At 55.1% G+C, this 26,939-nt stretch overlaps 1 protein-coding gene across 3 annotated transcripts; it reads left to right on the top strand.

Annotated features, from left to right (window-relative positions):
* The first annotated feature begins 222 nt into the window (after nt 1–222).
* On the top strand, nt 223–25,196 carry KCNC4 (potassium voltage-gated channel subfamily C member 4). Of its 3 annotated transcripts, none has more exons than XM_003409563.4 (4): nt 223–1,456; nt 14,603–15,539; nt 17,583–17,786; nt 25,015–25,196. In XM_003409563.4, exons 1-4 carry the CDS (start codon nt 779–781, stop codon nt 25,074–25,076), a joined length of 1,881 nt encoding a protein of 626 aa, XP_003409611.2. In that variant the 5' UTR covers nt 223–778; the 3' UTR covers nt 25,077–25,196. The 3 variants fall into 3 exon arrangements, with proteins under 3 accessions (XP_003409611.2, XP_010587861.2, XP_010587860.3); XM_010589559.3 differs by having other exon boundaries at nt 24,953–25,131; XM_010589558.3 differs by having other exon boundaries at nt 20,272–25,131.
* Nucleotides 25,197–26,939: the final 1,743 nt, after the last annotated feature.

The following is a 26,939-nucleotide window of genomic DNA, read 5'->3' as shown; positions in this document are numbered from 1 at the left end:
GGACGCTGGACCCGAGGCTCGCTCCTGCGGGCGCGCTTGTTTTCCTGCCGTCGCCACCGCCTCACCCTGCGCAGCCCCCATTCGCCCGCCCGCAGCGCTCGGCTCAGCCCCGCCCGCCATCCGTGCCCAGCGCTGGATTTATGAATGGGGGGAAGAGGCCACATGCGGCCGCCGCCGCCTCGTGTTGACCGCACGCAGCCCGGGCCCGCGGAGCTCCGGCTGCGGTGAGAGCGTCGCCCCGGCCCCGGCCCCGGCAAACGCTCGGAAGACTTGTTGCTGCTGCGCTGCAGCCGCTGCGGGGAAGCCGGCAGCTCCCGGAGCTCGGTGCGGTCTGGGAACCGGAGGGTGGCCCGTGTGAATGTGAGCGCGCGCGCGTCCCGGCCCCTCGCAGTGCGCTTGGACTGTGCGCTTCCCTGTCTTTTCGGGGGTAGGGGGGGCGTGGCCCGGCCCCAAGCATCTGCGTGCCCTGTCCTCTCTGGGGAGCGTGTGTCCCGGCCCCTGCTTCCCCAGGCCTCTCACTTGGGTCCTCGGCTCACCTCTCCCCTTCCTGTCTCCTTCTCGGCGCTGCCTCCCCAAACCTCAACCACCTGTGCGCCCAAGAAACCCAACTCCTCCGGCTCCGCGCCCCGGCGGGGAGGCAGGGCCACGCCGCAGAGGGGCCGCAGCCACCTCCTGCCTACTCCTCGTCTCCTCCCCCTCCCCCGTCTGACGCTGCCTCCTCGGGAAGGGTGTTTGGAGGGCAGCGGCAGCCCCAAGCCGGAGCCCCGCAGCGCTTCTTATGATCAGCTCGGTGTGTGTCTCCTCCTACCGCGGGCGCAAGTCGGGGAACAAGCCGCCGTCCAAAACATGTCTGAAGGAGGAGATGGCCAAGGGCGAGGCGTCGGAGAAGATCATCATCAACGTGGGCGGCACGCGACATGAGACCTACCGCAGCACCCTGCGCACCCTACCCGGCACCCGCCTCGCCTGGCTGGCTGATCCCGACGGCGGGGGCCGGACCGAGTCTGATGGCGGCGGTGCTGGCAGCAGCGGCGGCAGCGGCGGCGGCGGCTGCGAGTTCTTCTTCGACCGGCACCCAGGCGTCTTCGCCTACGTGCTCAACTACTACCGCACCGGCAAGCTGCACTGCCCGGCGGACGTTTGCGGGCCGCTCTTCGAGGAGGAGCTCACCTTTTGGGGCATCGACGAGACCGACGTGGAGCCCTGCTGTTGGATGACCTACCGGCAGCACCGGGACGCCGAGGAGGCGCTCGACATCTTCGAGAGCCCGGACGGAGGCGCTGGCGGCGCGGGGCCCAGCGACGAGGCCGGCGACGATGAGCGGGAGCTAGCCCTGCAGCGCCTGGGCCCCCATGAAGGCGGCGCGGGCCCCGGCGCCGGGCTGGGGGGCTGCCGCGGCTGGCAGCCCCGCATGTGGGCGCTTTTCGAGGATCCTTACTCCTCTCGGGCGGCCAGGGTGAGTGGCAGGATCTCAGGTCTGCGAGGGGCCTTGGCGGTGGTGGGTAGGGACAAGACAGAGGGGGAGCTAAGGCTGTGACTTACCTTACCCAGGCGATGTAATGTTCCCTCATCCTTCCTTTCTCCCAATTCCTCTGTGCTTAGGTTTTTTCGGTTTACATGGGCCCTCTGGGGAATTACACACTCCCATCCTCTCCCAGCACGCTTCATCAGGAGATTGCACACTTACTACTTGGATATAATCCCAGCTGTCTTTTTCATGGCATACCCTTCCAGAGAGTGGGGTGCCCTTAGTTCAGCTCTTCCAACCCCTTCTCTGGTCTCTGGTCTGCACAGGCCACCATCTCCAGCTGCCCCCCACCCCACAGGGCCGGGGTTTTGGGGAGCTGGGATAAGGCCTTCTGCTAGGATCACAGAATTTAGAAGAAAACTCGAGTGCGCTGAGCACCTGCTCTGTGGCAGGCATTGTGCTAGATGTTTCCATACAGGTCACTTCATTTAAATCCTTCCAGCAGCAGCTCACTGTGGTAGGAACTGTTGGTTTTAGAAGAGGGGATGCAGGCTTCCAGCATCTTCGACTTCAGGCCTATCACCCAGGTTTAGGAGAGGCCCTTCTTCACAGGCACTGAGTCAAGATGCCTGCCCCATGTCATGTCCCCAAGGGACACAACTGGCAGGGAGCGCACCTCGCATGACCTGGCCTCAGCTGGAGTGAGAGAGAGACTGGATGGGCCTCGTGTTCTGGGTCCTTCCAGCACCCACAGCTAGTGGCGAGCCACAGGCTGCTGGTGATGATACCAGATTTGGTACCACTTGTTTCTTACTGCTACAGCACAAATTGGTTCCCCACAAAGCCTGGTTCAGGTTACTGATTGAAATGGGTGTATGGGGCTAGGGGGAACAGGCTGATTTAGGCAAGATCTTGTCCCTTCCCACCAGCACCCCCCCATCAATCTAGGCTCCCTTAATCGTCTCATATAAAGGTGTGGTGGGAGAGACACTCATTCTACCCTTTATAATTGGGCAGCTAAAAAAAACCCAAAGGATGGTTTCACCCAAAACAACAACAGCAACAACAACACAAAAAAAAGTTGCTGTCGACTGGAAAGAAAGCCCTGCAGGCTGTCATCTGATCTTATGACCAGCATCCTGAGGCCCACTGAGGTCGGTCTGGGAGATAGGAAAGAGCAACATGAATTGTTGGATCTTGACTGCTTCCTGCTGTGGACAGGGTCCCAAGTTGTCATGTTAATGAGTCTCAGAGCCCTGCCACCTTCCTTCCTCAGCATCTCATGTGCTGAGCCTCAACCCAGTCATGGCAGGAAAAGTTCCACTTCCCCACCCAGGGGAGGGGAGGAGATTGGGGGATAGGATTGCAAGGAGGGGCCAGGTGGGTATGCATGCTAGACCAGGGCAGACATCTACCTTGGCAGAGAAGGGAGGTGTCAGGGGCTGTGGCCTTCCAGATTGGGGCTGCAGGTACCACAGAGCAACCACTGGAAGGCCAAGGACGTTATTCATGGTTAAGCGTGAAACCAGAGTCAGCTGCCTTCATTTCTTTCCCTACAAGCCTGACACCAGCTCAGAAGGTGAGGGCACAGTAATGTCCCTGGCCTGGGTCTGCTGTTGAGTGCCATGGATGGACTTCACATGCAGTAGGCTAACCCTGCTGGTGTCGGCTCTTGGTTGGCTGCACCAGAAGAGAAAGACAACCACACATCATCTCGCCTCTTTGAAAGCTAGCAGGAGGAGAAGACGTATTTACTTTGGTAGAGATGGGGAAAAGAGGACAAGCCAGGGAGGCAGAAGTGAGACCAGGTGGTTAGAGGAGCCAGACGTTACTTCTGAGCCTTCTGGGATCTCGGGGGGCTTTTCACCTGCTCGGATTCTTTTCTCTGGGGTTCTAGGGCACTACTGTATCATTAATGAGTTTATTTTCTCCTCAACTCACCGCAGAGTGGCCCAGCCAGGGGCCTCTGTGAGTAAGCTCAGAGCCTTGTCTGCCCCCTTGGAGCCCTCCAGGACCCCAAGATGTTATTGTTATTAGGTGCCACTGAGTTGATTTTTCAACTCTTAGTGACCCCATGTGACAGAGCAGAACTGCTCCATACAGTTTTCTAGGCTGTAGCCTTTACTGGAGCAGATCGCCAGGTCTTCTGCAGAGGTACAGGTTAGGTTCAAATTGCCAGCCTCTCAGTTAGCAGCCAAATGCTTAACTCACACCACCAGGGCTTCTTGGAGCCCGAGGTACTTTTCCTTTTTGACGTGGAATCACATCAGCCAGGGCATTCCAGTTGAGGTCTGAAGTTGGGAGCAAGGCAGGATTAATTCTTCCCATTTCAGCGGGAACCAAGATCCAGAGGAGTTAAGTATCTTGCCAGAGACACTTAACTAGTAGCAAAGCCAGCAAGCCACCCCTAGTTTCCAACCTTCTGGCTCTTAATACTGATGTGAATAGCTGGGTGGAGCCTTGGCCGGCATATGTGCCAAAAGAGGGCGTGGCAGATGCTAAGGAACACAGGTAAAGGCAAGCCCTCTGGCTGGCTGCCTGTTCGTGGGAGAGTACGTAAGTTTTAAAAAGTAATTGATAATTGCTATTTATTGAGCACCTAGTGCAGGTACTTTGGTATGTAGTTTACATTAATCTCTGAGCGTCCCAGGGAACTTAAGAGAGGGCGTTATCTCCGTTAAGCTTAAAAGGGAGGTATTACTCCCATTTAACAGTTTAGGAAACTGAGGCTACGCGAGGGTAAACAACTTGCCCAAGATCACACAGCTTGACAGTGGCTGGGCTGTGAATCAAAACCAGGGTTCCTTGACTCCCAAGCCCTTGTTCTTCGGATTACATGTTCTTTCCACTAAACTAGGCTGTTTTCAAAGTGAAGAGGTGGCTCGTTTCTTACTCTGGCCTGGGAGGTGTTCTCAGGTTCTGTTCCTTCTATGGATGACATCAGGAGACCCAGGGGCAGATGGGGACATCCAAAGGGAACTTATTCTCTTATGCCTCTAGGCCCGAGGGTACAGGGTTGTGCAGGGGCTTCTGGGCCAAACCCCCCTCTTTCCGCTTAGTCCACTGCTCTTCCCTACCCCAGCCCTGTTGCCCTAGGTATGTGTGCAGCCTTCCTTCCCATACCTCCTCCCTCAGCCACTGCCTCCCTGGAAAGAGCCTGCAGCCCAGAACAGCCAGGCTGCAGAGTGGTGGGCTGGGGGTGCTTGCCGAGGGCGAATAAGGGCAGAAGATAGCGCTCTGCCCCGAGGCTTCTGTTCTCACACGGCAGCCCAGTCATTTGAGAAGTGCGTTATGACAGGAGCAAAACAGACATACACGGCAAGTGAACTGAGCTGATTATGGGAGACTGTTGCCTAGCTACCAGCCTGGCCCACGGTGCCATTCCCGTTAAGACAGGCTACCTACCGGCCTAGGGTGCTGGCTCCTGCTGCCTTCTCTGTGGCTGGCCCATGGGCAGCTGTTGCTGTGGTTCTGTTGCTGTGGCCTGACCTGGGGCAGGCTGGCCCTGTTCCCACCTGCCCGCTGCTCACCATCCCAGGCAAAATAAGAGCCTCACCAGCTGCCAGAGAGGCTTCACAGCTTGAGGAAGGCCTTGGGCAGTGTCTACAGCTGTAAAATCATGCTTTCCTCCTTTTCTGAGGGCAGACAGGAGGGCCTGGTGAATGGGGACCTGGGACACCCTCCCTCGCCCCCAGTCTCCAGAGGTCTCGGGCTGGGCTGGCTTTATCTCAGTTAGTGGCCCTATACAGATGATAGTCATACCGAGTGAGTTCCTGGATTGAGTTTCGTCACGATGTTTCCCTTCTGAAGTAGCCCATAGGATCCCCATTGCTCCAGGAATGCAGCTAGAGCTAGCTTTAACATCTGTTAAGCACCCACAGTGTGTCAGGAGCTATGACCTGTGCCTTCTCCTAATACCTCGTTTGGCCCATGTGACCCAAGGATTACTAACGTCAATTTACAGAAGAGGAAACTGAGGCGCAGAGGGGCTTGCTCAAGGTCACACAACTGACGGTAGACTAAGATTCAAACCCAGGTCTCATGAATCCAAGACTATGCCTCAGCAGCCTCCTGTGCCTTCTGACTGGAGAGAGCCTTTGGCTACAGGAGGGCACGCAGGACACCTCTCAGCAGACAGCGTGAGGGACAAGCGGAGATGTTTCTCTTCTCTGCTCTCCTCCCTGCCCTTCCTTTATTTCTTTCCCCTATAGACTTAAGCTCGGGTCTTTTTACTCCCTAGAATTGCTCAAGCCTGAGTTTTCACTCTCTTTTTTTTCTCATGATGGGACTTTCTTAGGAAAAAAAAGGAGACTTGGTTAGGAGTAGAGGCCTGGTTTCCACTGGTACAAGCAGAGGAATGAAACCAAGGCCTTCTAGAAAAGAAATTCAGAGCCTTGTTCCTACCTGCCCCCTTCTGAAGGCCTCCACCCTCTTTTCTCCGGACCTGACGTTGTCTGGGACTTGTGAAGCCTCGGGACCAGTCAGCTGTGGCCATATCTAGCTTCGGAATGAGGCCCAGGGCTCACTGAGCCTCTGCCATCTGGGCTAGGGTGAGGCGGGAACCTAAGCCCAGGAGGTTTGGTGCCCTGGCCTGCCTGCCCAGTCCCCAGGAGGGCAGATGTCCCAGGGTAACCCCTGGGCCTCCTGAGGAGCAGGAGGGGTGCCAGGCTGAGGGCTGCAGGCCTCCTGCAGACCGTGCCCTGAGGCAAACTTCTAGCTTCCTCCTGGGTTTATTTTGTGTTTTCCTGTCTCATTCTGAACAGACCAACATTTGCCTCTGAACATCTTGTCTCTCGATGATGAGGTGTTTCTGTTTGTCATCATTTGGAGTGGGGTGTGGAGTAAGGGGAGAATAAAATAAACCTGGGCTATTTTGGAAAGCGGGGGCAAGAGTAGGCAAGAGCAGAGTCAAGCAGATGGGCCTTGGGAATGCGGAGCCCCTGGGCCCCTCACCTCCACCCAGGACAGTGTTGGCCTGGGATGCTGGGCGCCGGGGCACTCGTGCCATCCTTGCTCCTTGGGCACAGCCAGCCTGCCATGACCTCCGGCCCAGCTCCCTGCTGGGGTTTTCTTCAGGCTGGAGGGGTGGTTGTCTGGCCCCTGACAGGGGTACCAATCAGGCAGTGAGTTTGGCCCCCCTGGAGAGCAGCCGACTTCTGAAGGCCCAGGTTGTTGTCGTTAGCTACTGTTGAGTCAGCCCTTGACTCATGGTGACACCATGCACAACAAGATCAGATCATTGTGATCCACAGGGTTTTCACTGGCTGATTTTAGGAAGTAAATCACCGGTCCTTTCTTCCTAGCATCTTAGTTTGGAAGCTCCGCTGAAAACTTCTGCATCAGAGTAACATGCGAGCCTCCACTGACAAACAGTGCTGGCTGTGCACTGCCCAGAAACCAGAGCTGGGCCTCCTGCACAGAGTGAGAGAATTCTACCACAGAACCACCACTGCCCCTGGAGGCCCAATGCTTGGCGCTATTCCTGAGCACACCTTTGTCATCTCTAGCCCTAGTCAGTGGGGCTAACAGTCTTTCCTAGTGGCACGCTCCCCGGGACTGGGAGAGGAAGTAGGCATTCTGAAATGCAGCAAACATTTATCGAGCACTGTGTACAGGTACTATGCTGGTTTCTGGAAATACAAAGACTAAAAAATGTCAGGTTAGGTGGAGTAGGTGGCGGTTGGGGAAATAGCTGACAAGAAACGGTAACAATAAAACAAGACGAATCATGAGAGGAGCCATGGTAGTTGTAAAAAAAAAAAAAATAATAAGTTGAATAGAAAGTGAGAGTAATAAACCCCAGCTCTTTGTCAGATGGGGTTTGGGGGGTGTATAAGGAGCCCTGGTGGAGCAGTGGTTAAAATGCTCGGGTACTAACCGAAAGGTCAGCAGTTTGAACCCACCAGCCGCTCCTTGGGAGAAAGATGTGACAGCCTGTGTCCGTAAAGATGTACAGCTTTGGAAGCCCTATGGGGCAATTCTTCTCTGTCCTGTGGGGTCGCTATGAATCAGAATCGACTCGATGGCAGTGGGTTTGGGTTTTTTGATAGAGAGTCTTCAGCAAGGAAATAGAAGATGAGCTGGGTGGGCCTGGCAGGATGATAATGATTGAACTCCCTTAAATAATGTTGGGAAGGAGACACGTTATAAATAAATAAATAAACCTTCAATGTGGGTAGAGCTGAACCATGCCGAGTTAGGGAAGGGGGGAATTGCGTGGCTAGGGGACCAGCCCGAGCAGAGATGGGGCCACATGGGCCATGGCTAGGCAATAACCAGGAACTGCATTTGGTGAGACAGTAGCAAGTTCTCGGCCAGTGATCTTGACTGGGCTTAATTCCTTCTGGGGCCGAGACCCATCTGCTCTGGGCAGCCCAACAGCTTTGAGAGGCTCCTAGTGGACGGGCATCGATAGGCATAGGTAGGGGCTGGCTCTGGACACTGGAACCAGAGGGTCCTGGCTCAGGGTGGGAGGGGCCAGGGTCAGGTTCTGCTCCTAGGGAAGCCCAGGGAGGGTGTCCCTGAGCTGGGATCTGGGCCTCTCAGTACAGGCTGTCCTCCAGGAGCTCAGGAACAGCTGAGAAATGCCTTCCCTGACAGAATCCCTTGCCTTTCCTAGCTCTTCTTCCCCACAGCTGCCCCCACTTACTCACTTTCCAGCACTAGTGTCTGGGCACTGGGATCTTGCGTCCCTGGAAGGCTCACCCCATCCTCACGGCTCTTCTTCTGCAATTGTCTTTGTCTGTGCGCTCACCTTTCCTTTCTCCTACACACCATCCTTAATGTAGGTTGGGCTTTTATGCCTGTGCCTGAGTCTCCTTATGTTTATCTGTCCATCTGTCCTCCTAGCCTTTTTTCCTCTTGGCTCCTCCACCCCAAGGCACTCCCCTTATTGAAAAGTCAGTTCCCAATAACTGGTGTCTGTCACCTCTCCCCTTCACCGGGCACATGCCAAAGTCCTGAGACACTATAGGCTCTGTGCTGAATTTTATAAATACGATTTCATTTAATCCTCAGAACAACCCTACTAACACACCAAGCATGCTCTGGCCTCAGGACCTTTGCACTGTCTGTTCCCTCGGCCTCTCACATGCTCCTGGGTCCTCATGTGGCTTGCTCCCTTCAGGTCTCTGCTGAGATGCCACCTTGTCATTGAGGCCTTGCTTGATCACCCTGTTTGAAATGCTCCCCCACCCTCATACCCCTTATCGCCTTTTCCTCGTTTTCCCCCTAATGCTTATATTGTCTGACGTACTCTGTATTTCACTTGTTTGTTTGTTGACAGTCCCCGCCCCCCCCATCCCCACTAGAATGTAAGGTCCGAGGGGCAAGGATGTTTGTCTCTTTGTTTCCTGCTGTTCCCCAGCACCCAGCACTGTGCCTGACACATACTAGGTGCTCAGTCCTTGACTTATGAATGAGGATCCTAAGTCTCAGAGGGAAACCCTGGTGGTGTAGTGGTTAAGAGCTATGGCCGCTAACCAAAAGGTCTGCAGTTTGAATTCACCAGGCGCTCCTTGGAAACCATATGGGGCAGTTCTCCTCTGTCCTGTAGAGTCACTATGAATTGGAATCGACTCAACGGCAACGGGTCTTTTTTAAGGCTCAAAACCCAAAAAACCAAACCCAGTGCCGTCGAGTCGATTCCGACTCATAGCGACTCTATAGGACAGAGTAGAACTGCCCCACAGAGTTTGCAAGGAGTGCCTGGCGGATTCGAACTGCTGACCCTTAGCACTTAACCACTACGCCACCAGGGTTTGGTTTTAAGGCTCAGAACTTACCTAAGGTCTTAGAGTAAGTCTCACACTTCCACCAAAGACAGCCTTAGGGCAGGGTTGGTGGAGGAGGCTGGTCAACAGCTGAAACATCTAGGCCTCTGGGAATGGGTGGGTCAGCTACGGTAAGACTATTCTAGAAAGGCTCTCAAACCCTAAAATTAAGCCAAACACATTTTTTTTTTCAGCAAGCACTCTTTTGTAGCCGAAAAAGAGCCAGAGCCCAGCAGGACATAGCAGGAGGCTGAGGAGAGGCACTCTCCTGCACAGAGGTAGGGCCCCCCCAGGCCAGGGTAGAGATCCTCCTGCATCCTCCCAGCAGGCAGGAGAGGAGCTGCTACCAGCAGAGCCAGTTCACACAAGTAGTTTTCTGCTTGGGCAATTTTGACTAATGGCAGAATCCATGATGCGTGTCCTCATGCAGTGGAAAACTGACCACTTCGGCCCTCACAGCTTAGCCGTGGGAGCCAGGGCTAGTCACTTCTCGCTGAGCCTCGGTTTCTTCATCTGTAAAACAGCAGAAGGGGAGTGGAACTGGATGACCCCCTCAGGCGTCTTTCAATTCTAAAAAGTCAAGATTCTGTGATATTCTTGGCTCCAGATCCAACTTACCTCAGAAGCTGCACACAGGGATCCACGGGGGCTCCTCATGCCACCTCAACTCTGTTATGTCAGTATCAGTTGGTATTGAGTTGATTCCAACTCATGGTGACCCCGCCATGTGTGTCAAGAGTAGAATTGCGTTCCACTGGGTTTTCAGTGGCTGTGATCTTTTGGAATTAGATGGCCAGGCCTTTCTTCTGAGGCACCTCTGAGTAGATTTGAACCATCAACCTTTCAGTTAGCAGCTGAGCACTTAACCATTCGTGCCACCCAGGGGCTCCGTCATATCAGTAAGAGCTACCATTTATTGGGCACTTAATTGTGTGCCAGGCACTTGGCATGTAGGTGCTTTTTAATTCTACAGTAACACTACAAGGTGGGTACTAGTACTATCCCCATTTTATAGTGAGCTAACAGGCACAGAGTGCCATTTACCGGGCTGAGTGGTAGGGCCAGGATGAGGACCCTAGGCAGTCTGTCCCCTGGCAGTCTAGCCCTGAGCTCCTTAGTGCTGTTTTGCTCCTCAATCTCGGATTCATGAGGCCCAGTAGCCCCGTGTCTGGGAGTACAGGGACCAGTGGGTGGGAGGCTCAGATGCCCACTGCCAGCTCTATAGGATGGCCCGGTGGGGTCTGAACTGAGAGTCAAGCTTGAGGAGTTGACCTCTAAGCAGAGACGAGTTGCTGCAGCCGCCTCCTCCCCAGGCTTCTTTCTGTCCAGGGAGGCCCCAGGTCAGTGGAGCTGTGAGAAAGAAAGCAGTATCCCTGCCCCCAAGGGAAGACCAGGTGAAAGACATGATTGCAAGCAGAGTCATCCACTCAAAATAATTCAATTTGGGGAATAACTTAGGGGGAAAAGGAAGAATTTGGGCCCTGAAGGGGAACTGGTAACTTCGGGACCCACTTGAGGCAACACGCCAGAACCCAGGTACCTGGCTCTGTCTCCTCAGAGAGTGAGGGCTTCCTGGGGCCTCCCTGTACCTGCCGCCCAGGCCTGGAGGCATCTCAGGGGAGACTGAGGCCCACCAAGGTTTTGTCAAAGGAGTAGTGGGTTCTCCCCACTAGTTTGGTCAGAAGAGTTGGGGGAAAGAGCTTGGAGCTGAGATAGGAGGCCTGAATGCAGTTTGATCCTGAGCAAGTCATCTGCTTCTCGTGCCTCCATTTCCCCAGACAGATGGGCACACTTGGCTACCCTTTACCTGCCTTCATTTTCTGAAAGGTGGGCGGAGAGGGGGAGAAGTAAACAAATGGACAGTTCTGTTTTTAAAAAAGAAAGCAAAAGTGAGTGAATGCTGCAGGAGTCAGGAGGGGTGGTTTATACCTCTGTACCTGAATGGGGGCTGTCTTGCCTGCTGCAGAACGACCTTGGGGTAGGGGGGTGGCAGCTGAGGAAGGCACTGAGGCCTGCTCCTTGGCCCTTCACAGAGTGGCCAAGGCTGGCCTCCCCCCACCCCGCCTGACTTTGCCCTGTGCTCAGCCCCTTGGGCAGCTCTTCCTGAACTTGTTTATCCAAATCACTAATTACCCTCGTGCTCAGGCTCCCAGGTGGACCAACTCTCCTGGCTAACTTTTCTTTGGAGAAAAGACTCCCACTTCTCATGCTTCCTGGCGGAGCTAGGATATGCTGTCCCCACCCCTGACCCCAACTCCCACAGTTGCCTCTGCTTTGGGGGAGGGGGAAGGGCAGGTGGTTGGTTCCAGGTCTCTGGAGCCTCAGCATCACCACCAGGCAGGCACCTTCACCAACTCATCTCTGGCTGGCTGTGGAGAGCCCACAGGCTGGAGCCATTTGTCTAATGCCCACATCAGACTATTGTCTGGGCAGCCCATTTCTCAAAGGATGGACTATGTGGCTGGAAGAGGAACTTGAAATTTACCTTCATGGGGCAGAAGGAGGCAGGAGAACCTCCAGGCAAAGTTGTAAGGTGGGAAAGTGTTCTGTGGTCCTCTCTCCTACCCCAACCTCCTTCCATGCCATTTCTCATCAACCCGTCCATGCTGAAGTATAAATGGGATCAGTCTTAGTGTGTGGTGGAGGTCCGTCCTAGCCAAAAGTACACATCCCTTAGGGTGAAATAACAGGCGTCATGGAACTCTCTGGGAGCAGCATCGATAATTCAAAGAATGCTTTCCTGGACCTATGAATTGACCCTGCCCATGCCCAGCTGCTAACTGAGAGGTTGACAGTTCAAGTCTACTCAGGCATTTTGGAAGAAAGGCCTGGCAATCTACTTCCCAAAAATCAGCCATCGAAAACCCTGTGGAGTGCAGTTCTAGTCTGACACACATGGGATCGCTGTGAGTTGGAATCAACTCACTGGCAACTGATTTGGGGAGATGGTGAAGACAGTGTGACATAATGACAAGGTATAACCAACCTCTGAAGTTAGACAGTTGGGAGTTCAAATTTGGTTTCCACCCCTTCCAGTCTGTGTGACCTTAGGCAAGTACCTAACCTCTGTGATCTTCAGTTCCTCTATAAAATGGGATGATGAGATCTCCTTCACAGGGCTGCTGGGAAGATTGAAGGAGGTGGAGCATACAGAGTGCCTAACAGTGCCAGGCTCAGACTAGACAGCTAATGAATACTCATTCCCGAAGTTCCCTCCTCAGACTGGCTCCTGCTGCAGAAGCCCTGGAGGTGCTGCTGCTGGCTTAGTTTTCCCCAGGTCCCTCTCTAGTCTCCATTGGTGGTGTGCAGTAATAAAAGCAAGGCGTGCCCTCCCCCTCCTGGTGCAGATTCCTAGTGAAAAAAGCATCTCTGAGAGGGAGGCCTGGCTCCTCGCTGGCCAGGGTAAGGCCACCAAACCCCAGTGCCTTCGAGTCGATTCCGACTCATAGTAAGGCCACAGCCAGGTAGAAATCAGGGTGGGGCAGGCATGGGGGTTGCCAAATTGTCGTGGAGCCACAGACCTCCCTCAGGGCTAAGTCCTCTGCTCAGGGAGGAAGCCCACCCCACCCACCAAGCAGGACAAGCTGTAGCGCGGGGTGTGGGAGCACACCCTGACAGCGGTGAATGGCATTGCAGGAATAACAGATGAAGGCTCCGTAATTGCTGTTATTACACACACATTTCATCTCCATTCATAATGATTGGACACTTAAACCCCGCGCTTCCTCTGCTGAGCACTGCTGTCATCATTCCAGCTGAGATTCCAGCAGCTGTCGGCATCAGGCGCTGCCACTCTCTGAACCGATGGGTGCAGTTTATTTTTCTTTGGAGCTCAGTGTCCCAGGAAATGGAAGCTGGTTATTCTGGGCAGACCACCCTATTTCCTGTCATGGTGTGTGTTATCTTCCTTCAGAGACTTCTCACTGTTCGGGGCAGTCATCGGGGACATCTTGGGGTGAGGCGGGAGAACAGGGCTGGGACTTGTGTCCTGAGGGGGTAGGTCATGGCTGGAGCTGTGGATAATAGATAGGCTCAGCTGGCAGAAAGAGGCCCAGTCATACCCCTGGGTCTGTGCACATCCCTTAAAGCAGTGGACTTCAAATTTTAGGGTGCATCAGAATTACCTGGAAGGTTTGTTAAACAGATCACTGGACCCCACCCCCAGAGTTTCTTATTTAGTAGGTTTGGGTGGGGCCCAAGACGAGTTGGAGTCCCTGGGTAGTGCAAACAGTTAACAGGCTAGGCTGCTAACTGAAAGGTTGGAGGTTTGAGTCCACCCAGAGGTACTTTGGAAGAAAGACCTGGTGATCTACTTACAAAAAAATCAGCCACTGAAAACCCCATGGAGCCCAGTTTTACTCTGACACATGTGGGGTCTCCATGAGTCAGAACTGACTCAATGTCAACAGTTTTCAGCCAGTTGCCAGATGCTGCTGATGCTGCCAGTCCAGGGCCTCACTTTGAGAACCACCTTAAAGCCTTGTTACTCCTCAGGTAGTTTGTGGACCAACAGCCTAACCTGACAGCTTGTTAGAAATGCAGACTCTCAGGCCCTGCCTTAGACCACCTGACTCAGAATAACGTTCTAATAAAATTTCCAGACGATTTATATTCCCATTACAGTTTGAGAAGTTTTAAAGCACGAATGGGTTGGAGGTGGACAGAGCTATGGTAGGCAGCGCTGGGAAGCTCTAGTTCCCTGACCAGTGCTTCCAGCCAAGAGCAGCCTCTCTCCTCTTCTGTGCACCATGATGGTGAAAAAGATTGGGACGCATTGCCTTAAAGCAGCCAAGCAGTTGGGATAAAGACCCTCTGAGGAGGGAATTCCACCTCCATAGGGTTTGCAATAGCAGTGATCTTTTGGAAGTAGATTGCCAGCCCTTTCTTCAGAGGCATCTCTGGATGGATTTAACCATCAACCTTTGAGTTAACAGCCAAGCACTTAACCATTTGGACTCCGTAGTATCCATAACAGCTACCATATATTGAGCACTTAATTGTGTGCCAGGCACTTGCTGTGTAGATGCTCATTTAATCCAACAATAACACTACAAGGTGGGTACTAGCACACTCCCCATTTTATAGTGAGCAAACAAGCACAGAGTGCATCATTTACCGGGTGGAGTGGCAGGGCCAGCATCAAGAACCAGGCTGTGTGACCCCTGGCCAGAGTATTCTAGCCCTGGGCTCCTTCCCTCTCCTTTGCCCCTCAGTTTCTTACTCTGGACGTTAACCCCGCCTCTCACCTTCTGAAGGACTGTCTGGTGACCCATTCCCTCCCTCCCCCAAGCGGAGGCCCTTGTCCGCAGCTGCTCCAAGGCTGGTCTGACAGCTACCGCCTTTACTCCTCCCCCGTCCACAGGTGGTGGCCTTTGCCTCGCTCTTCTTCATTCTGGTCTCCATTACCACCTTCTGCTTGGAGACCCACGAGGCCTTCAACATCGACCGCAACGTGACGGAAATCCACCGTGTGGGGAACACCACCAGCGTGCGCTTCCGGCGGGAGGTGGAGACAGAGCCCATTCTGACCTACATCGAGGGGGTGTGCGTGCTCTGGTTCACACTGGAGTTCCTGGTGCGCATCGTGTGCTGCCCCGACACGCTGGACTTCGTCAAGAACCTGCTCAACATAATCGACTTTGTGGCCATCCTGCCCTTCTACTTGGAGGTGGGGCTGAGCGGCCTGTCGTCCAAGGCAGCCCGCGATGTGCTGGGCTTCCTGCGGGTGGTGCGCTTTGTGCGTATCTTGCGCATTTTCAAGCTCACGCGCCACTTTGTGGGGCTGCGCGTGCTGGGCCACACGCTGCGCGCCAGCACCAATGAGTTCCTTCTGCTCATCATTTTCCTGGCCCTGGGCGTGCTCATCTTCGCCACCATGATCTACTACGCAGAGCGCATCGGCGCCAGGCCCTCCGACCCAAGGGGCAACGACCACACCGATTTCAAGAACATCCCCATTGGCTTCTGGTGGGCCGTGGTCACCATGACGACGCTGGGCTACGGGGACATGTACCCCAAGACATGGTCGGGTATGCTCGTGGGGGCTCTGTGTGCACTGGCTGGCGTGCTCACCATTGCCATGCCGGTGCCCGTGATTGTCAACAACTTTGGCATGTACTACTCTCTGGCCATGGCCAAGCAGAAGCTGCCCAAGAAACGGAAGAAGCACGTGCCACGGCCACCCCAGCTCGAGTCACCCATTTACTGCAAGTCAGAGGAGACCTCGCCCCGGGACAGCACCTACAGTGATACCAGCCCCCCTGCCCGGGAAGAGGGTATGGTGGAGAGGAAACGGGCAGGTGAGACTGGGAGCTGGATAGGAAAGCCCCCTCCCCTCCAGTGGCTGAGGAAGTCCTCAGATGACCTTCAGCCCTTGGAATTTGGGGTTGTGCTTTTACTGCTCTGGGCTTCCCTAAGTATAAGACCTGCCTTTTAGGCAGGCAAAGTATTGAGGCTGGGTTTCTCTATTCTCTGGTTCTCTGCTAGCTTCCTGAACATCGGGATCACTGCAGTGAGTAGCTCACCAATTTTAGGCTGTGATAGACAATACATGGGACTGTAGTCTAGAAGCCCTGGTTTCTAATCCCATCTTGGCCACTGTGCTTTGTGCCCCGAGGCCAGTCACCTGCCTTCTCTGAGCATAGTTTAGTCACCTGGAAAATGGAAATGGGTGTCAATGCCCTACCCCCAAAACTTTAATGAAACCCAACTGAGTGACAGACGTGAAAGTGCTTTGAGAAGTTACAACCCCTTTACAAATGTCAGGCACTGTCATTATTAGCTGGAGAACAGGGCAGCTGTTCTTCCAAGGTGCATCAACACATGAATCACTTCTTCCCAAACGCTGGAGTCTAGTGTCTCTTGGCCTAATAAATGTGGTAACGTAACAGCAGTGGGAGGCTGCCTTCTGTTCAGCACAAACTAGATTGGAGTCCTGGGCTGGAGGTTGACATGAGATGGGAGAGAACCGAGGAGGGAGTAGCCCAGAGAGTGTTAGGAGGGGACAGAAGATGGGAGAAAGTGGCATCTGTGTCCTGGAAGGGAAGGGTCTGATCTTGCCCTTAACGAATGGGAAAGGTCATCTGAAAAAAGCCTCCACCTGAGTCAGGAGATGGAGATAGGAAACCAGTTTTACCCACAGCAAGACAGAGTTAGGTTGGAGAGTGGGAAAGGCACTCTGCGTCTTAGGTATGGAAGGGGCTCCCAAGGGAGGCTGGATTCCTGGTGTGGGAGCCTTGGGTGCAGGCCACGGGGACCTGGGGGTGGAGCTCCTGAGCTGGGGGGGTGAAGTTGGACTAGTCCTCAGGGGGAGGTGCCTAATCCAGGACACTCTCATGTGGCCCACTGGCACGTGCCCATTGTACATGTTGGGGTCATTGAAAGGCCTAGGTCTTCCAAAGACCCCGATAGAGGACCACCCCCGCCAGGCTCCCCTCTTTCCTCCACCAAAATGGTACCCCCTTTCCCATCCCTGAATTCCTGTCCCCTAGCCCAGTGCCCCAGGGCATTTCAGCTGTACTCTGAGGCCCATTTGGGGCTCCAAGGGAATCTTAACGTCAGTTATCAAGTTCATGCACTTGATCAATGTATACTTCACTGTGGCCGTGTCATCCATGCCCTTAGCCTGGCCTTAACTGGCCAATGTCTTCAGACGGAGCAGCACCGCCCCCCAAACTCCAGACTGAAGGGCCCAGCTTCACCTGTGCTGCTGCCTGACAGACAAGGCGCTGGCACTAATAGAAATCAGAGCCTTTTCTTCACTGCGTCCTTCCAGATATAGGTGGGCCCCAAGAGCAGAGGGCTCTAAGTCCTTCCGGTGCTGGACTCTGGCCCAGATGCCTGGGGAATGAGACTAACTGCCTTCAGGTTGTCCAGGGAGAGGGAGCCAGGGAAGCTACTGTATAGGCTCAACGCTGGCAGTTCCCCCACCCGCCCCCGCCCCCTCCACACACACAACAAGCCAGGCATTCTCCGAGGGAATGCAAACTCATCCAAATGTCAGCCTGAGCCAGGCCCAAGGAGGAAGCATTTTTACAGCTTGCCTTGGGCTTATCTCACGGGGCAGCCCTCAGCAAGCACATTTGGTGAGATCTCTGCTAGAGGACATCTGGACTGTGGCCCTATCCCCCAGGAAAGACCCTAGGCCAGGGCTGGGAGGGAAGCCAGCCTTCAGACCAAGGATAGCATCCTTCTCCCAGGAGTAGGCCTCCTCCCTGGCTCAGTAACACTCCCTCCCACATCAGTACAAGCCCCGTTCCTTGGGTTGGGATGAGAGACCCCAAGTGGCCCGTGAGAAGGCCCAGACAGCCCCTCACCAGCCTCCTTTCTGTCTGCTCCATCAGACTCCAAGCAGAACGGCGACGCTAACGCGGTGCTGTCAGATGAGGAGGGAGCTGGCCTCACCCAGCCCCTGGCCTCTGCCCCCACCCCCGAGGAACGCCGGGCCCTGCGTCGCTCCGGCACCCGGGACAGAAACAAGAAGGCAGCTGCCTGCTTCCTGCTCAGCGCTGGGGACTATGCCTGTGCTGATGGCAGTGTCCGGAAAGGTATGGCTCCCTGGGCTGGGCAGGTGGCGAGCCCCCATTTGTGGGATCAGTCTCCCCAGCCTTCCCCACAGAGCTTGAGGTCCCCTCCTCCCCTGAGACCATGGCCACCATCCCCTCTGCCTTGGATGCACCCTCCCTTTTAGGTCCGGCACCCTGATCTCCCAGGATCAGAAAGGCCCTCAGCATCCCCAAAAGGTACACAGCTCCCCTCCCCTCAGATGCCCCATGGGAAGAGCTCTGGAAGGCAGGTCTAGAGGATGGGGGGATACTAGCTCAGGAGCCCCCACCCCTCACTTCCATTTTTATCGCCTTCCTTGGCATTTTCTCCCTCTGGTTTGTGTTGCAACTTCCAAGCCTAACTCAACAGGGTCACTACCATCCCCTCCCTAGGCCTCCCACAAACACAACTAAGACTTTCCCCAGCAAGTAGTCCCAGGAAGTTTAAACAGTGTTTGGGTGTCAGTGTAACGAAGAGATGCTGCTTGTGCGAGGTCTTCAGGGCAGCCTGGCACACGGAAATTCCACAGGCCCCACATCCTCCCATCCTGCAAAGGGGGTCCTGGAGGCCAGGATGGGCTGGCCCAGCTCTGCAGGCACCTGGAATATGGCTGTCCTCTTGAGGCAGAGCCAGACGGTGGCCAAGGAGAGCGGGTCCCATCTGAGTAGTGTAGGATTTGGGGAGTTAAAGAGAGCAGCCCATTCTCTGCCTGTCAGGGGAAGCCGAAATTCCATCACCAGGCTCCAAGCCAATGGCAGGGGCAGAGCAGAAGTTGGAGCTAGAGATTCCTGACCTGAAAAAGTAAGGCAGAAGTCCTTAAGGATGGCTGAGGGCCCGTGTTGGTGGAGAACCAGGGGTCTCAAGACTAGGAGCTCCTTCTGCCCAGTTTACAATCATCTTTTTGTTTTTGTTGCCTTGTCCTTGTGACCTGACTTCCCTAAACATCTTGCCTGGTTCCAGGACAAACCCCATCTCTCTTCAAAACAGTCTTTTCTCTGGGTTCTCTGGCCACTTCTAAACCAGCCATGTTTCAGGCAGATCCCCTTACCGAAGCTGGTTGGGATGCCTCAATCCCCAGAACAAGACTGGGTTGAGGGAGACAGGGGCAGTGGCTGGTGCAGGAATAGCCTTGGGTGCCTCTGTTCCCCTCTCCCCACTAAGGGTGTTCCTTCTCCTGCTCAGCCCATGCGGCTTCCCAGGGCGCGTTCCCAGGCACTTTCCATGGTCCCCTCAACGCCGCTGTTCCCACTGGATCCCCAGGCCCTGAGAGGCGTGTATCCTGCTTTGCTGGACATGTTCTATTGGGTGGGAGAAGCAGGAAGAGTGGTCTGGCACCTGGGAAGAGATGGCCCAGAGGCCCTAGCTAAATGGCTGCAGGTGGAGTGTGATCAGACCTCTTGAACCCTAGCCTGTCTTCGCCTGGATCGCCTGGTAACCCCTGGCCTCTGTCCCATCCTTGGACTCCAATGTGCCCTTCTCTCCCACCTCCTACCCTAACACTTAGTGGCTTCCACTGTGTGCTCATGCAGACCCAGAGCCTTGCTGTGGCTGGAACATGCTAAGTGTGGAGGGCCTAGGATGTGGGCGGGGGCATCCCCCATGCAGGCACTTGAGCAAACAGAGCTTGAGTGCTGAGCATCCCTGCCTTCCGTGTGCTGTGAGGGGCTCAGTGGAGGTAGAGAGGTACGGAAGAGGCTGTGAGGGTGCAAGGTGGCAGAGGGACCATGTGTTATTGAGGACGGGTCACACCTGGGTAAGAGGGCTTCATGCATGGGGCAGAGGTGCCTGTGTCCCCCCAACCAGCTCTCTCTGGGGTGCCCATGGGGCCCGGCTGCTCTATTTTCAAGATGCCTCTACAGTGCTTCTTGGCAACAAGCATGTAGCTCAGCCAATTAGAGTGACCTTCGAGAGGGAACAGGTGGGTTGCTGGGAAACAGGCCCTGCTAAGCAAGTGTAGCAATTAGCATCGCCAAACTCCCAGTGCGTACTCGGCAACTTTCCCCACGCCACACCATGCCGCCCTTCTCTGCACTCAGGCTGCATTTAGGACCAGGAGTGACTGAGGCCTCCTCTAGCCCAGACCCAGTCTTAGCCTGTAGCCACCATATGTTAGGGTGGGACTCTCTGGGAAGAAGGTGCCAGATGCTAATTAGGGCTACCTAGGGTCGAGGAAGACAGGTGCTGGAGGCTGTGGGGTCTTTGTGCAGCTGGGCTGTGGAGCAGCTGGAGGGGAACTTACTTAGGGGCAAGGACAAGGCAAAGGTCACCTGGGTATAAAAAAAGGGTATAGGGGCCCTGAAATCTATCCTCCAGAACCCAGTAAATGCAGAGGCCAGGGAGAGTCAGAGAACCTTCCTCAGGAGAGCTAGACCCCTCCACTCCAGCCTGGGGCACCTGCCCTGCAGGGTCCCCTGGAACGCAGATCCTTTGGACCCACTCTGGTGAGGAGCCATGCCCCCCTGACCCATGTGCCTTTTCTTCACCAAGGCTGTGAAAAGTCCCGGAGTCTAAACAACATAGCCGGAGCAGCTGGAACCAGTCTGGGGCTGTCTCCGCTGGCGTCTCGATACAGCTCGCCCTACCCTCCAAGAAAGCTCCCGCTTTCCCACCCCTTCCATCCCCTCCCCAGCCCACCACCTGGGCACACTGCCCCCTAGCTGCATCCTCCCTCTCCTCGTCTTCCTGGGCACAAACTCACACATGGGCACTCTCATGCCCTCCCCAGCCTGCCTCCCAGCTCGCATCCCTCCTTGGGCTCAGCACTGCCCACAGACTTGAGTGAAGGGAGCTGATGAGGATGGAGGAGGATTCAGGCCCCTGGGCCTCTCCTCCACACTATCCAGCTCCCCAGAACGTTCAGCCCTGAACTCAAGAGCGATGGGAGATTTCTCCCAGGGCATCTACCCCAACCTACCCACCCCCTTCCTGAGCCATAGGTACCAGCTCACCCAGGATCAGTCTCTCTGGGCCCTGCCTTCCTCTAGGGGTCCCACCAGAGTGAACCACACTGGCCAGACTTTTACAAGGTGGTCCACATGTGCACCTGGGGTCAGTCGGCCTTGCTGGGGAGCCATGCCCGTGTTAATATTTATAATCACAGCAAATGCGTTTCCATTCCTCGTGGCTTTTAACCGGCAACTGAAGAGCCTGCCGTTGAATGACTCTGTCTGTCTGTCTGTCCATCCCACACCAGCAAGGAACAAGGCTGTCACATGGGGCATCGTTTGCTGGTGCGAAAGGGGCCAGAGTCCCTGACTGCTCTGAGGAGCAGCGCCTTAGACCGGTAGTGTCCACGGGCGGTGCTGGGAGAAGAGGCTTGGTGCTTTGCTGCTCTGGCCTGAGGTGCCAGCAAAGATCCCTAGAGTTGGGGCCCCAGGATTGACTCAAGCTCTGGGCGGGGCTCCCAAGGCACAGGAATACTCTGCTTTCCAGGGGCCCTGCCCAGATCCAGCGGGTGACACCCAGTGGCAGAGCCCGGCATTCATCTGCGCGCCAGTCCGAGCTGCGGAGCTGCGGCATCTCTCTCCACGCTGCTTCCTTTGCTTCCGCGACAGTTTTTCTTCTCTCTGCCACCCCCCCACAAACTCCCAGCCCTGCCTCTGAGTCACCTGCAGCTCCCACCCAGCTTCAGCGCTCTATATTCCTGCCAGAACCAGAGACTCATCTAATTTCTATAATTAAGTGTATTCATTTACCTAACGAGCCCGGGAGCACAACAGGTTTGTGAGTCACCAGTGAGCAGGAGTACACCTTGGTCAGGGGCAGCTGAGGGAAAGCACGGAGACAGAGCCATCCTGCCCCCACCTACTCCTGCATAGCCCCTGGCGACTCCCAGGGAGCCTGTAGCTAGGCCTGGGCTGGCCAGCCACGTGTAGCCCCCTCCCTGAGCAGTGGCACCGAGCAAGGCTGTCACAGGTCTCCTCAACCCTAGGAACTCCTCGGCCAGGACATTTCCTGTTTCACCTGATGGGAATTAGACTTGACAGCAGAGCCATGCGCCTGGCAATTTTTAGAGTCAGATTATGCAACTTTGTAGAGGGAATGACTAAGTAAGGGCCATATCCGCTCCTTCCAGGGTGGGCAAAGACAGGCATGGCAAGACTGCACTTGGAGACTCAGCAGGAGGCTGGGGAATCTGGGGGCTACCCGAAAAGGTGGAAGGGAAGGAAAGATCAGATTATTTCATGGTGGGGGTGGTGCAAAGCCTCTGCTGGGAGCATCCCCATTGCAGCACCTCTCTCAGCCTATGGCACACACGAGAAGATTCCTTCCAGATAGGTCTGTTGAAGGCAGGTCCTGGGATGCTCCAGCTCCACTCCAGTCTGTGGGGCCTGCTTCCCACTTGCTGTCAGGATAAAGTGCCCCCTAAGAGTTGAGAAGAGAGGATATAGGGACATCTGTGCGATTGCCCTTCAGAAGAGGAGATATCCCTTTAAGGGACAAGAAAGCCCTGTGGAGCAGGATGGAGATGACCAGGTACTCTCTCCCCTCACAGCTGAGTCTCAGAGCCCAGCTCCTTCTTCTTCATGAGGACAGGTCCAGTCCTGCCCCCACAAGGCTCCCTGGCACCAGGGCTCCAGACTGGATGGGGACGTGATGAGCTAGGTGTCCAGTTTAGCGCTGGTACCACTGCTGTTTTCTCTTCTGACTTGCCTGTCTGGCTCAGGGAACTGAGGCAACTATTTCTGTGGCAGCCCTCAAGTTGTCAGGAGCCCAAGTTTCCACGGCACCCACCGCCTTCTTCCCTCCCGTCCCTCCTACAGGGACGGGCATGCTCACAGCACCCCTATGGTGGGCACAGATGTCCCCGGGCAGTGTGGTGCCGTGGTGCCAGGCTGGAGCCCTAGTGCCTTAGGGAGATGGACCCCACACTTGCCTCCTGGCTCTCTGGCTCTGTAAGGGGAGAGACAGGACCCAGCTAAGGGAGAGTAGAGCAGGCTTGCCTGCCCCCAGCCACCTCTCAGGACCTCTGGGCCTTCCGGGGACCTGGGGAAGAACAATGTGGATCTGTCCTGGGAAAGGACAGCCCCTACTATAAACCAAGTTTCACCTGAAGAGGAGACTGCTTGCATGGCCTCAGGCTCACCCAGGTGTGGGGTTGCTCTTTTTGGGAGAAGGCCTATCCTCCCATCCATAGTCTGAGAGTACAGTTTGCTTTTCCTTGGATCTGGACTTGGACCTACACCCATACACCCACTACTTCAGTTAGAAGCCTTCCCCTACCTTTACAGGAAGCTGGTCCTGGACCACAGAACCTAATAGCTGCAGGGGTTGTCCTAAAGCCGACCTCCCACCTGTACTTTTGACCCAGTTCTGCAGCTAGGACAGCAGCTTCCCTGCCTGTGTTCCCACTGGGAAAGTAGGGGGAACGGAAGACACAGGCCTCTGACATCCCAGGTGAACATGGGATGCCAGTAAGAGCTCACTGCAGAGTTGGGTTTCTCAACAAGATGCTCAGTGCCTTCCTGTAGAGCTTGGAAGCAGCCCTCGTAGAACTACTGACAACCTTAGCCGATGCCACTTCTGTCGGCCCAGGTAGAACCAGAGGGGAAGGTGCCCTGTGGTCTAGAGCCCTGGCTGGGTGGAAGTTGAGGGATGCACCTCATGGGGCCATTATTTCGTAGAGCGTCCTGGGAGAGGAGGGCCTTCTCTGCCCTGGCCAGATAGTATCACTCTCTGGTATCCCTGGCTCTCACCCCTGGCCAGTCAAATAGACAAATTCCAGAACGAGACTCCTGGGAAGGCCTCTCCCCAACTCTCAGAGGCCCCTGAGGATGGAAAGCCCATGGAAGCCCCTGGAGAAGGCAACCTAAGGCTACTATCTCAACAGGCTAATCTGCTCCCCAGCTCCCCCGACCACTTCACAAGGTTGCCTTGACTCTCCTTCTGTCTCGCACCATGCCCACCCAAGACCCCTTGGTAACCCAGGCATTCTCACCAGTGTGTCTTAGGACCCAGTTGCTCACAGGGAGGACCAGAGGCTACTATGAGTTGGGCCTAAGTGAGTATCTGGGTATTGCTGAAGTTATGTAGAAAGTTTGGGGCAGGGAGTACAGGGCAAGACCACAGCTCTCTACTTGCCCCCAGAAATGGAGCTGTAAACAGCCTTGGGCTTCTGTGGTTTTCTCTAGGATTATACTCAGAGGCCTGGAATACAAGTGGACCAAGGGGCAGTCTAAGACGGGGCACAGGGCCTCCTGAGATGGAAACAGGGTCACTCCAAGATGGGAACACCCTTTCCCTAGTAAAGTGATGGAGGCTCTTTAGCATGGCTGGGCAGCCCAGGATGGAAGTTGTAAGTCTGGTTGCTGAAGCTGACCCCACCTTTGCAGGAGGGCTGGCCTGTGACCACAAAACCTAATAGCTGCAGGGGTTGTCCCAGCGCTGACCTAGAGGGGGCTCCACCTCCACCCGCGCTATTGACCCAGCTCTGCAGCTGGGTCAGCAGCTCCCCTACCTGCCTCTACTTGTGTTCCCACTGGGAAAGTGGGAGAAGGGAAGACCCAAGCCACTGACATTCCAGGCTGAGGATGGGATGCAGTTAGGGCTTCCTGAGGGGTTGAGTTTCTCAACAAGATGCTGTTTTCTGGCCTTCTCTCCTGAGAAGGGCACATTCATCCTCCCTTACCTTCCCCTTCAGCATTCACCTGAGCCTTTGTGCTCTCTGTTCCTTCAGACTGTGGACCAGGCATGGCATGGTAGTATACTTAGGGGCCTTCTTGGGGCCCCTAGACAATGGAATAGCCTGGGGTGGTGATGGCAGGTGGAGCTATTTGGTGGGGAGCTCAGGTTGGGCAGGACCCTTCCTCACTGCCTCCATGCCAGGCTGCAGAGCTGTGACCCCTTGCCTCACTGCATTGGAGCTTTGAAGATCTGAGGCTAGTGGTTCCTGGAGTCTATTACGTGAGCACATAGGGAGACAAGCTGTAACATCACCCATGAATCAACTTAGCCCATAACTGGGTCAGCAGAGGGGTGCCGAAAGGGCTCACTCCATTCTCTGACTCATCCCTGCTCTTCCTGGCCTCTTAGTCTTGGGTTCTCCATGCCTTCTAGCTCTGCTTCTGGCCTGTTCCTTAGCCCACATCCTGTGGGTCAGCAGCTGGCTTCCTTCTAACATCTCACTCTTTGTTTCTCCCTTTCTTTTGCTGAACTCCTTGCCCCTCAGAAGGCAATGTTGAGCCGAAAGCGTGCGTCCCAGTGTCTCACACCTGTGCTCTTTAAACACAGAGACCTGCCAAGACGCCCTCTCGTCCAACTATGCCCAGGCTGAAGTTCTCACCCTCTCTTAAAGCTGCACCAACGCAAGAGAGACAGGCAGACAGACAGAAAGCCAAAGGCTTAGGGAAAATCTGGAAACCAGGCAAGAATCTTTCGCTGGGAAAGACTCAGATATCCTTGTTTGCACAGGACTGATGGGAAACCTCTCATGCAACCCTCGGGGCCTGGAGCCATCTGGGTCTGATGTTCTGTTCTACTGTACATTGAAGAGATATATATGCACATATAGTATCTATATTCATACATACTGTATTCTCGTGTGTAGTGCACGTGCTGTTGGTGGTCTGTCTTCTTTGTTAGGCTGTGTCTCCCCAAGCCCATCTCCCACCCCCAAACTCCCATCCCGTCCCCTTTCACAAATTTCTTATTGATTCTGCTGAAAACATGTCTGAAATGTCCCAGGAAATGTGTACCAGGGCCACCAGTCCATCTGGGTGGTCCCAGGCTAGACTTCCCTGTTGGGTGTGTTTCCCCTGTCCGCAGATGGCTAGTTGAAGGCCATACTGCCCCCCACCCCACCCCAGGGTCAGTGCTTCACTAGCTCCCCACCCCAGATTGGGTTCTACCTCCCACCCCATGTACCAGTTGTGGGGGACTTTCAGGGGCTCTGCAGCCTCCTGCACTCCTCTTTCCACCCCTACCTGTGTCCTTGACTGGGGGGCATTGTCTTATTTTTTATTTTTTGTTCCGTCTCCTTCGTCCATTTGTTTTCAAAGATGCTGCTGGGCAGACGGGCAGGGATGGGGTCTGTCTGCCCGTCTGGCTCAGGGGTCTGAGAAGGGGAAGCCTCGGGTGAGAGGAGACCAGTTGCAATACTGTACTTCCTGGCCAGTGGCCAGAGGATGCGTGCAATAGCAGAGGCTGGGCGACCCCTTCAGCCTTGGCCTCTGCCTCTCCCTCAGCCCCTCTCCCCACCCCACCCTGTTGTCCCTGCCCATCCCTGGTGTTGGTCAGCCCTTTTCTAAGCTGTCCCCTTGTGTGTGTCTGAGGCAATGCCCAGGCTGGGTCCCCTGCCCTGTCCGCACGCCTCTGATTGTCATGCTGTACTCAAGCCCCAATAAAGACATCTGGAGCTGTCTGGCCGCTCCTGCTGTGTGAGTGACTGCCTCTGTGTCTCCTTTCTGGCTCTGTATCTGTGAGGACATCCCTGGGCCTCCACCCCAACACCTGAGGAACACAACACAGTCATAACAGTGCGGCGTAGTCCTGAGCACCCCCACCCCACCCAGAACCACTGACACAGCCCAGCTCCTGCATCTGAGAGCTAAAGAGACTGCTGCTCAGAGAGGGAAAGGGATTTGCCAGAGGTCACACAAACTGACTATGATCCAGGCCCCCAACTCCCAGGCAATGTGCCCATACTCTATTGCTGCCACCTGACCCCCCGCCGTACCATGGGAGAAAAGACTGTTCTTTGTTTAAGGAATTCCACCTTATTCCTGCTCATCTGCGCAGCCCCCCTCCCTGAAACTGCACCAGTTCTATGTGGGCCAAGGCCCTGGGGATGCCAAAGCTGTGGCAGTGGCTGGATGGGTGGCCGATGCACTGAGGACCGAGGATCACTTAGGAGGGATGGGGAATAAACAAATCCTGGGGCTGAAAGGATAGGGGTGGTGGGAAGTCACAGTCAGATATGGGCAACACCTCACTATGGTTATCCCTCACGCTCACATAGGCTACGGGCAGGCCAGCTTCACAGGCCTGCCACCTGCACAGTCACTTAGAAGGGCTCCCGTGCTTGGTTTAGTGCTTAACTGTTGCTGTCTTGAAATCCTTAATTTTGAACAAGGGGTCCTGCGTTTCCGTTTTGCACTGGGCTCTGCAAATTATGTAGCCAGTCCTAGGTGCATATTTGTCTCCTTACTCTTGCCTGT

Source organism: Loxodonta africana, chromosome 3 (genome assembly GCF_030014295.1).
Source record: "Loxodonta africana isolate mLoxAfr1 chromosome 3, mLoxAfr1.hap2, whole genome shotgun sequence".
Taxonomy (NCBI): Eukaryota; Metazoa; Chordata; class Mammalia; order Proboscidea; family Elephantidae; genus Loxodonta; species Loxodonta africana.
This window is presented reverse-complemented; position numbering and strand designations above follow the sequence as displayed.